The sequence below is a fragment of the Bombyx mandarina genome, chromosome 28 (assembly GCF_030267445.1).
Source record: "Bombyx mandarina strain Sakado chromosome 28, ASM3026744v2".
In the NCBI taxonomy this organism is placed as follows: Eukaryota; Metazoa; Arthropoda; class Insecta; order Lepidoptera; family Bombycidae; genus Bombyx; species Bombyx mandarina.
Genome location: NC_143233.1, coordinates 7,332,922 through 7,344,939, shown reverse-complemented (window position 1 = coordinate 7,344,939; position 12,018 = coordinate 7,332,922). Strand labels below are relative to the sequence as shown.

Below are 12,018 nucleotides of genomic sequence, written 5' to 3'. Positions count from 1 at the left end.
CATCAAAGCGAATCTAACGTAAATCGGAACACGATTGACGGACGAAAAATCGTAGTTTAACGTAAACAGCCGGTCAGGACGGTTTAATCTTGCATCGCTCAGTCGGCACGCGCAGTGTAATCCGTTTTATAACAGTTTGTTAACTATGGACTTGCAAGCGCAGGGTTGGCGGGCGCGTGGAATTTGTTTTTTAACACGTTGAACGCTATTGCAGACAGCATGTGTCCACAATATACATACCTTCAACTAGGGCGGAATCACACCACTGAGCCCGGTCTTTTTATTTATTAATTGTCCTTGTAGGCAGACGAGCACACGGCCCACCTGATGGTGAGTGGTTACCGTCGCCCATGGACTTCAGCAATACCAGGGGCAGAGCCAAGCCGCTGCCTACCACTTAATACCCTCCACAAGCCTCTTTTAAAGAAGAACATGACATAGCGCTCGGGAAACACCGGTCTTCGGCTCTCTTCATCCACAGACGCAGCAGACCGCGGGCCCAAGGAGTTTTAGGGCCCTACCGCACTAAACGACTCCCCTGCACTCTTACACCCGACGTCCGATCTCAGTACCCGGTCGGGGTTCCCGCGGTCAACACTACAACCAGACACGCGGCGCCACCCCAAGGATGCCCGACCGACGGGTCGTCCATACATATCTGAGTTAACTTTTACGTGTTCGAGTAGTTAAAAAACTCGCACTGAGCACACAGGTGGGTACGTGACAATTACCCGAATCGCTCTAACGATAATTTTACATTCAGGTTGTCGGCTTACGGGGCAATGACAAGGATTCAGTGGCGGATCTTCCTATGTGATTTCTCAATAAAAGTACTATTGTGATTATTTTTATTAGCTTCAGACGTATGTATGTTAGTATGTAAACAAATCTTTGAACATGATTTTGGACCCCTTCAAAACGTCGGATTAACTCGAAATTTGGCATACTTATTAAGGAACGATGACAAATTAATATTAAAAAAAATAATTGAAAATTTTTTAATTCAACTAAAAAATAAAAAATACTTTAAATAAACTTAAAAAAAAGTACGCTTTTATAGAAAATCCAACAAAAAAATAGAAAAGAAATTTTAATAAATTTGAATTAAAAAAAGCGTAGGGTGCTTTTCAGGATATTATCAAAATAACCCTTCTACTCATATCTATTCATAAAATATTTTTAACTGCTGATACCATCTTTTTTTTAACTATTATTTAATTTTTATTAATTTCACAACCCTAATTAAAAGTTTACATTAAACCGGAATCGGTCTAGTATTTTTATCACAAGTTGAACGAACATTCTTTTACATCGCGTTATTACTTAAACCTTTAGTAGAAAGCTTATGAAATCATCTTGATAATTCGTTAAGATACGACTTTATCTTATATACGTTTTTTTTTATCTTAACTAATGGCGTAAGTGGAGAGGGAAGGAGCATTAAGTAGACCCATAAGGATCCGTCGGGTGTAGCAACGGACATGTTTTTTTATTATTTTTATTAAGGGGATCATGATTTTGCTATTGGTTGATTAGGTGGTATTAGTTTATAGATTGACGAAGACAAACGAATGTACAGCCTTATTTTCAATATTGGTGACTAGCTGACCCGGCAGACTTCGTAATGCCTCAATCTATAAATAAAAGACCTAAACTTTTTGTATAAAATAAACTTAAAACAAACAAAAGGAACCCGTCCGACGGGGGATACATCAAAGGAAAAACAAAATTGTTATTTTTATTTAATTCCGAGTATTTTCATATTTATCTACCTTTTAAACCTTCTCTGGACTTCCACAAATAATTCAAGACCAAAATTAGCCAAATCGGTTCAGCCGTTCTCGAGTTTTAGCGAGACTAACGAACAGCAATTCATTTTTAAATATAGAGATAGTGAGTTATTGTCGACAAGCAAAGTAACTAACCAGGTTTTATATTGGAGCGGCTTCACGGGGAAACGTCTAGTATACTCGCACCCAGTGATGTTATTTTGAGGTAGCAACAAAGGGAAGATCTTCCACTGAGCCGGTGAAATTGCATGGTAAATCGAACGTCGAATGCTGGTATTCAGAATTTTTATAAATGTAAGCTTATCATGAAAATGTTAGCGAGATTAAGGCATCTATCAAATATCTTGTGAGCTATGTAGCTTTTTTTATTTTTTTTATTTCCCGAGCGCTATGATTTGTCCTCCTTAAAACGAGGCTTGTGGAGAGCACTTAACGGTAGGCAGCGGCTTGGCTCTGCCCCTGGCATTGCTGAAGTCCATGGGCGACGGTAACCATTCACCATCAGGTGGATCGTATGCTCGTCTGCCTACAAGGGCAATTAAAAAAAAGTTTGTCCAGTCTTCGGCATCGTTTTGGGTGGAGTTATTCTCCTCAATATCCGCCATAATGTGATCCTTTATATTATAATACAAATAATACATAAAAAAACGAGTTGTCAGTTTTCGCGCGATCCCGTTGCCGAAGTATCATGATGGGTCCGTTGTTCCCGCTTTCCCTAACAAGCCGCGCTCCGGGTCATTGACTCGTCGAGGTCTGTTTAGATTGTACGATCTAGTTACGCTTCAGGGAAACGTAAGAAAATTTTGACGTGAAAATATCGACGCGATTGTTCTCGAATGTTTTCAATGAAAGTTCTAGATCGGTCGAGATCGTTTACCATGAAAAACGATTCGCGGAATTTTTTAAATTAAATTTAGCAGCACGTCCTTGACGATGGTCTGCTTCAATGATATTCATAGAATACGTAGAGAATTTAGTTTTTTTTAAAAATGTACAAACACCTTTTTTATCTACAATATTTGGACATTATACCCGAACCTGTGTGATCCACGAGAAATAGGGATCATTATAGTAGTTTGACAAAGCTTTGAAATTTCTACACTGAACGCGCAGCGACAGATTTAGATAATATCAGATAATAAAAAAAAGTTCTGCATTCAAACTATGCTACTGTTTCTCTGGTCTCATTAAAATATACGGCTAAGAAAATATTGTGGACTAGGTGATACCGCGGTGCTGGCCGCAATCCTTGCTTTAAAATTTTCCGCTTTCTAGCATTTTCTTATATCGATCACTAAAGATATGGCTAATAATAAATAAAATAAAAATAATGCACGTTTCCCTCGGTAACTACGGTGCTTAGTTACAATAAACAGAGAAACAGTGAGATATCTCCTTCTCCTTGCGTCGTATTCCTCATTGCTGAGGGTCGTGACCACCCTTTTGTATCACCTTCGCACGCACGATCTTTCTCCATCCATTCTTGTCTCTGGCGGTGTGGAGGGCGTTGTGAAACGTGGAATCAAGAGCGGTGCGGATCTGGTCGGACCAACGTGTTGGGCTGCGCCCCCGAGGTCTTTTCCCATCTACCTTACCAGTCACGATGACCCTCACGAGATATACCTATCATTAAAATATAATAGGCTTAAAAAAGTATTTATCCTTAAATTACATTTTAAAGTTATCACCATTTTAAACAAAAAGACGAAATCGTATCGCAAGCTGTAAAACGGTCCAACATGTCACGGAGGCATTATCACGGGGTTCGGACATGACAATTTGGCAGTACCATAGACCGTGTAGTCAGTCGTATACATCCGCAGTCTATTATACATCGGCTGGGACGAACCCCGGGAAGCGTTGAGAGGGATAATTGTTTGAGTGGACGTCCACGCTGATCGGAACATTTTCAATTCAACAATACCTTGTGCCGATGACAATTTCGAGTTCATTGTATTGAGGGTAGGAGGATTTTTCGGTATTTAATTAAATTTTAAGATATTAAAAGACCTTAACGCGATTTAATTATACAGGGTGTGACGACGCTGTTCTCAATACCGAAATGGGTTTAATATTAATGAAATCGTGCAATCGTTTTGATTAATCAGGTCATGCAGTCGTCGTGGCCTAACGGATAAGACGTCCGGTGCATTCGTGTTGAGCGATGCACCGGTGTTCGAATCTCAGGCGGGTACCAATTTTTCTAATGAAATACGTACTCAACAAATGTTCACGATTGACTTCCACGGTGAAGGAATAACATTGTCTAATAAAAATCAAACCCGCAAAATTCTAATTTGCGTAATTAGTGGTGGTAGGAACTCTTGTGAGTCCGCACGGGTAAGTGCCACCACCCTGCCTATTTCTGCCGTGAAGCAGTAATGCGTTTCGGTTTGAAGGGTGGAGCAGCCGTTGTAACTATACTTGAGACCTTATTTTTTTACGAGGTTGCCAGAGATCATACACATAACTTGAACATCTTAAGACATTAGGTCGATTTTTATAATTTAACGTTGTCTCCGACCTTTCAACCAAAGTTTTGGGACAGAGATAGCCAATCATGATAATTTCTGTTTGTGCCACTCACAACACGTCATAAAATCAATATTTGCAATTATAGAGAGCCAAATTTTTTTAATACTGTCTATCTTTGTAGAAAGCGTGTTAAGTACGTGTTTTATTTGAATATGTTGTATTTGCAGGTAATTGTTAGCCATCAGATATTCACATGTGAACGTGTTAGATTCGATAAACAGAATTAGTCGAGAGTATGCGGACCAAATTGAAAAATTGGTACCTTCATTCATAATGTCTTCTAATGAAGACGAAAATTGTTTGCTTTGTCATTGTACGTAATGTGGTTTGGTGCTGATGAACTTAATACGCCACTCAATTGAATAATCCCATCATCATTCCTCGCCTTTAAAACGATGTTGTTCCAGTGAGTGTTTGCCGATGGCATCTTCCTAATAGCCTTCAATAGCTTTTTTGAGATTCACGGGGTCCTGTACCAACTTCAAACCAAGACAGCCATGATGAGCTCTTCTATCCGTCGACACAAATTTTTTTATTGCTTATATGGGTGGACGAGCTCACAGCCCACCTGGTGTTAAGTGGTTACTGGAGCCCATAGACATCCACAACGTAAATGCGCCACCCACCTTGATATATAAGTTCCAAGGTTTCAAGTATAGTTACAACGGCTGCCCCACCCTCAAACCGAAACGCATTACTGCTTCACGGCAGAAATAGGCAGAGTGGTGGTACCCACCCGCGCCGACTCACAAGAGGTCCTACCACCAGTAAATAAAACGATATCACAGGAAATCTATGTTAAGCTCATGTGACTACCGTTAAATTAAGGTTTGGGCCTCCATTTTGTAATAGGGTAATTAAGGCAATATCGTAATAGTAGCTAGGAGTGATTAGGTCACCAATCCGTATGCTAAGGGCAATTATAAGTGTAAGATCCTCTGACTGCGAAGTCCTAAGTGGGCTAGACGCAAATACGGCCTTGCGTGATAAAAAAAACGTAAGATCTCGCAAGTATAACACCTAATCTAGTTTATTGTTTTTTTGTAGGCGGTGATATTTAAGCCATATCCTGTATTTTTATAAGCACGCTTTGATGGCGAATGTTGTGGCAAAAACTACCAGCAGTTTCGGTACTGCCACCACCTGTGTCTGATTCGTTTCCCGTTCCCGTAGCTATTTTAAGACTTCATATAACATTTCACAGCTTTTCTATCTCAATATTTTTCCCCGAAATTTTTCGATTATGAGATTGAAGTTGACTGAAAAATCTTGATAATTTTAGAATTTAGATTTGACAAGTGTCATGATAGACATAATATGTCAAAATGTTTTATTTTTAACATCGGTTATTAATTTTAATTAGTGAGCATGCAGTAATATTAAAAAGTCGGCGATGTTGAAAGTTGTTTATAGCCCCCCTTGCTTTTGATCTTTCTCAGTCGTCGGGAATATGACGTGATTGCGTTATGAGAATCTTTATAGTTGTGAAATGATGATTGAAGGGTTGCGTTGTGCTATACATAGAAGAGATTTTGGAGTATTATGTACGGAGTACTGTCTCAAGGGTCACTTGATTGATCTGTGGGACTTTGACGTTTTATAGATGACCAGCGGCACTGGCCCGCTTCGCTGGACATTTAAAATTAACATTATTGTTTATTGTCATTATTATTAGGGAGTTCAACACTCATCTAAATATTAGCCTATCCATTAAGTACATGTATTTTCTACATGAATACCAAGTTTCAAGCCAATCGGATGCATGGTTCAGTAGCTATAACGGAACATCCGTAGAAACCACTGTAGATTTATATATTAGTATAGATTGTTGAATAATGAATCACGGATCTAGGTTTCATTTACTATCATCAAGTCTTGTCTCAAAGTTGTATTGCTAACGAATCTCCCTTAATAAAATAACAGGTAGCCGATTTACAATACTAGCAATTGAAATTAAATTTATTTGAAATATAGAGATATCTATTTTCAAATTCAGTCATATGTTTATTGATTAGTGTTTTGTTTTCACTACATTTGAATTTTTTGTCATCAATATGGACACAATAAAAGTACATACATTGAAATACGAGTGAGTTCCTATGCGATAAAAATGTCGCTTTTTTTTCCCTACCTAAGCTGATAGCCTTGAGAGGCTATTTCAGCGTAACCTTAACTAGTAGGTGAGCTCACGAGGCTCAAACCTGACGACGTTGCTAACACGAACCCTAGCAAGAGCCGTGCTTCGCAGAATCTACCACCGGATCGGAAACGCGATCCACTGAGAAGATCCGGCGAGAAACTCAGTGGGCTGTGTCTGTGGGTTAATTTACTCGTCGAGCCCTTCGTCGCAAGCGACGGGTTCGACGAGAATGATGACCGGAATATGTCGCACAAACGGCTCACAATATTAATGACGTGTACGGAGTTAACACTACATACTTTTTTTTGTACCTACTTATTCGCTGGTAGGCTATTCCAGTTACGCCTGGACGGAAAGATCAGTTCACGGGCTCAACCTGAGGGAATTTGCTAACACTAACCCTAACAAGAGCAGTGCTTCGCAGAATCTACCACCGGATCGGAATGGCGACCCACTGAGAAGAGCCGGCGAGAAACTCAGTGGGCTGTGTCTGTGGGTTAATTTACTCGTCGAGCCCTTCGTCGCAAGCGACGGGTTCGACGAGAATGATGACCGGAATATGTCGCACAAACGGCTCACAATATTAATGACGTGTACGGAGTTAACACTACATACTTTTTTTTGTACCTACTTATTCGCTGGTAGGCTATTCCAGTTACGCCTGGACGGAAAGATCAGTTCACGGGCTCAACCTGAGGGAATTTGCTAACACTAACCCTAACAAGAGCAGTGCTTCGCAGAATCTACCACCGGATCGGAATGGCGACCCACTGAGAAGAGCCGGCGAGAAACTCAGTGGGCTGTGTCTATGGGTTAGTTTACTCGTCGAGCCCTTCGTCGAGGACGGTGACCGGATCTTGAGAAGCCTAAACACTACAAACTCATTATTTATTGACTTGAATACGTCTAACATTTGGCGTTTTGCGCATCCATCGTTCTCACTAGATATTACTTCGTACCGTTGCCAGAATTGTTCTTTTTCCAAAGCTTGGACAACTTCTGGGTAGGGAAAATTTCATTTCCCGACCGGCAGTACAAAATGCCTTTGAAGAGCTTATTGGCTCCTGTAAATCTGACTTCTTCCAGTAGCACATTGAAAACATCGACACCATGGGTGCATATTTTGATTAATAGAAGTAATAGAAAGTATTTATAAAAAAATGACCAACTTTGTGTATACTCAATGGCGATTTCGTCAGTAAAAGCCTAATATTAGATAATTATTCTTAGGACTAGATTCTCTATGTAGACTGTGGTATACATAAAGAATCTTAGAATAGAACAGACTATAGTCTAAATAAATAATCTAGTTTCAAGCTCGACTCGTCCATTTTAAAACTATCCGTTCACCTGTTACAAAGAACAATATCTGACAAATTGCTAGCATCCGTTACGCGGCAGCCGTTTGCAATGAAGCGAAATAAGCGCACGATGATCGACAATTGAGAAATTATACGTTGCTTTTAGCGGAGCTCAACAAAAGGAAACACGGCGTGCATGGAATGTGGTCGGAATTTTGTGACCTAAATCTGTTTGCTCATTTTCAAAACAATGTGTGAAGCTATAGACATAGCACAGCGGATTAGTAAGCTGAAGTGGCAATGGGCTGGCCATTTTAGCCGAACAACCGATAACCGTTGGGGTAAACGCGTTCTTGAGTGGAGACCGCGAACTGGAAAACGCAGTGCAGGGTGGCTGGCAGGTACTGGATGAGAGAAGCCGAGGATCGTGCTCAGTGGCGAACAATTGGAGAGGCCTATGTCCAGCAGTGGGTCGCTATAGGCTGATGATGATGATGATGATGATGATGATGTGTGAAGCAGCAATGCGTTTCGGTTTGAAGAGTGGGGCAGCCGTTATACTGTAAAAACTAAAACCTTAGGACTCATATCTCAGGGTGCCTTTACGTTGTATATGTCTATGTACTCCGGTAACCACTTAACACCAGGTGGGCCGTGAGCTCGTCCACTCAAGTAAGCAACTCGGGGACTGCGAAGTCATTGTGTTTCATACTAGTGGTGGTCGCGGCGTAGTTTGACCGGGTTTTGTATTTTTTTAAATAAATCCATGTGTTTTTATTTTCCTCCTTCTCCTTCGTCGATAATCCTCAATGCTGAGGGTCGTTGCCTTCTCTAACAACTTTCGGCTGTATTATCCTGCGCCATCCCTGCCTATCTGTGTGGATAGCAACTTAGACTGAAGTGTTGCGAGTGGAGCGTATCTGGTCCGACCAGCGCATTGGACTTTGCCTCTGGGCCTTCTTCCGCATACCTTGTCTGCTACCAGCGGCTTTTCCAGATTGTCACCTCTCTTTCTGGCGATATGTCCAAAGAACTCGAAACTCGAAACTTTTTTATTCGTTCGTTTTTATTTTAAACTAGCGGCCCGCCCCGGCTTCGCTTGGGAAGTAGCTCACGTGATGTAAAGAATTTTAGGTATTTTTTTACACATTGGGCTACATTATTGGAGTTTCAGTAAGGATCCCTAATTTTTTTTAATATATAATAAATATAGCCTATGTCACCCGGGGATAGCGTAGCTTTCCAACAGTGAAAGAATTTTTTCAAATCGGTTCAGTAGTTTCAGAGCCTATACAATTCAAACAAACAAACAAATCTTTCCTCTTTATAATATTAGTATAGATAGATCATCGTTATTTTTCTGTTGTTACAGAACAGTACTCCGATGTGGGAGGAGTTCATATCCAAAGCAACGAAGCTACATTCAGCACTGAAGTGAGTATCAGAGAGTAATAGTAAAATTACTTTTATGCCTTATTTTATTGCTTAGGTGGGTTGGATGAGCTCACAGCTCACCTGGTGTTAAGTGGTGACTGGAGCCCATAGACACCTACAACGTAAAACGCCACTCACCTTGAGATATAAGTTCTAAGGTCTCAAGTATAGTTACAACGGCTCCACCCTTCAAACCGAAATGCATTACTGCTGGTCCTACGACTAGTAATTCCTTAGTCGCTATTACAACACGCAAGGGAAGAAAAAGGGTTGTGCTATTCTAGACCACACTAAGACACGATGAAGACGAAGGTTTTTTATTGTTATGTCTTCTAAGTACAAGATAAATACAACCATCCTTATGAATATTATTTAAATATTGCCGTTAAATAAATAAATAAAATTCACACTCGAATATATACGGTATCGGTAGGTATATGCATACCAAAAACATGGGAAAATAAAATGAGATTTCACGTCACAGTTTTAACGGGTACAATACTAACATTTCAATTGTAAATATTGAAATTAATGATAAACAATTTGCTATTCGGTATCATCTAGGTGCTATATTTGAAAACGAATATGAATCCTTTTGAAATAACTATTAACTTGGCAGTTACCGCTGCTTTCGTTGAAACCTGTCTAGAATTCATATCACTTATAGGGCGCGTTTACTGGTAATAGACAGTAGTCGTATCGCAGACTTGTAACAAACGTGCTCCTATCGTAGTCCTTAGTCGCCGAATCTTTTCAGTGGATCGCGTTTCCGATCCGGTGATAGATTCTGCGAAGCACTGCTCTTGCTAGGGTCAGTGTTAGCATTCACTCCGGTTTGAGCTCCGTGAGCTCACCTAATAGCTAAGGTTACGCTGAAATAGCCTCTCAAGGCTATCAGCTTAGGTAGGAAACCACAGAAGAATCCAATTTACGCATATCGGCCGCGGCCAATAGAGATCAGGCCTGTTATGTCCAAATACCAAACCATACCCACAACTGGCCTTAATCCACTATCGAATCTATCACAGGTCCTAACGGCAAGTGGCCTTAATCCAAAATCAAAATAGCTATTGCTTGCAAAAATAAAAATAAAACTGTGCAATATGTGAAATATGTCATACTTGTGGTGAGGAAAATGAATGGTTATTAGTATGCAGTATAGGATAGTATGCAGTATTCTACAGTATAGGAGTCCTGATTTAACTCGCCATTCTAAAACTATGACCTCGTGCTTCACAAGGAACTTTAGTCGTTTGTTTTTGCAACTAGAATATGGCAACTGGTAATTTGTGTGTCCTAAATGTATAGTATTTAAGACCTTGGGGTTTATATGTTAATTATCATTTTCGCAGATCAGCGTTAGTCGCCATTGCTGCGTTTCTGGACGCGTTTCAGAAGATAGCAGACGCCGCGACCAATGCCAGAGGTGAGTAGAGATTGAACTTCACATTCTTAACACTACGTTCAGATATACCATATGTTTTTGAAGTGTCAACGGCGTATCTTATCTCGTTGCTGCCTTTGTGGTCTTTAAATTCTGGGTATAACCAAGTAGTCGCTCATTGATAAGCCCCACTTAATGCTGGCTTTGTAAGATGCTGCTGATGTTGGTGGTTGTATTGAACTTCCAGAGTCAATAATTATATGATGATAAGCTCAATTATTAGCGTTGAAGGTTGAATGTGCTGATAGCTCACCCGGTTTGTCAGAGCCATTAATCTCTGTCAAGTTATGAATGCCACGGAAATTCTAGATATTTAAAGAGATTTTTTTTTATTGCTTAGATGGGTGGACGAGCTCACAGTCCACCTGGTGTTAAGTGGTTACTGGAACCCATAGACATCTACAGCATACATGCGCCACCCACCTTTAGATATAAGTTCTAAGGTCTCAGTATGGTTACAACGAATGCCCCACCTTTCAAACCGAATCGCATTACTGCTTCATGGCAGAAATAGACAGGGTGGTGGTGCCTACCCGCGCGCACTCACAAGAGGTCCTACCCTCAGCAATAAAGAGAATATTTGTAATGTGACTATGTGTAAAAGCAAAAGACTTGTGCAGACTTGTGACATGTTTTTTTTGGTATGCGATATAATACCCATCGCCGAAGTCGACCTTTGTTGGCAGCGTAATTGTTTTGGAAAACAAGGTGTCTTAATCGTCAGCCGTCAGCAGTCAAATGAGGAAGTAGCTGTAGCTCTCAGGAAATACCTAAAAAACATTGTTTGTGCAGCGGTTTTCGATAGTAAACAGTAATAATGGTCGCATTGTATCGGAAAAGTTTGTGTATACTTAGTCTGGCCATAAATACTGTTACAAAGGAAAACAAAAAAAAATCTATCGCAAATAACATTTATTACTTTTACAGTGTATTAGTTTAATACATAAATATAAAACAATTTAAAGTATAAAAAGCTTATTCGAAGTGGTCTCCATTGGCTGCAATACAGTCCTTTAAACGTTGAGGCCAGTTATCAATAGAAGCACGCACTCTTTCCATGGGAAAAATTTTCACTGCCAATCGTACGGATTGTTTTAGGGACTCCACTATCATGGCGCTTAGAGCAAGCCGTACTCTCTAAAACTGACCATAAATCATAATCCAGCGGATTAAGATCGGGACTAGACGACGGCCAGTCTTCAGCTCTGATGAAGTCCGAAACGTTCGTTTCCAACCAAGACTGCGTAGACCGAGCTTTATGACCTGGTGCCGAGTCCTGCTGGAAGGACCATTCTTGATTATTGAACATGGTGTTGTTAAGGGGCTTCACTACTTTTCGGTTCTCTTTATCACCCCATTCCATTTTAATATCGC

At 40.3% G+C, this 12,018-nt stretch overlaps 1 protein-coding gene across 5 annotated transcripts in view; it reads left to right on the top strand.

Moving 5' to 3' along the window:
- The window catches only part of mim (missing-in-metastasis), a 162,444-nt gene that overhangs the window by 66,234 nt on the left and 84,192 nt on the right, over positions 1-12,018 (top strand). For all 5 annotated transcript variants that reach the window (XM_089738986.1, XM_089738985.1, XM_028174872.2 and 2 more), the window contains exons 2-3: positions 9,139-9,200; positions 10,553-10,626. In XM_089738986.1, the coding sequence (XP_089595112.1) occupies positions 9,139-9,200; positions 10,553-10,626 (136 nt within the window). The remainder of the gene's footprint in view (positions 1-9,138; positions 9,201-10,552; positions 10,627-12,018) is intronic.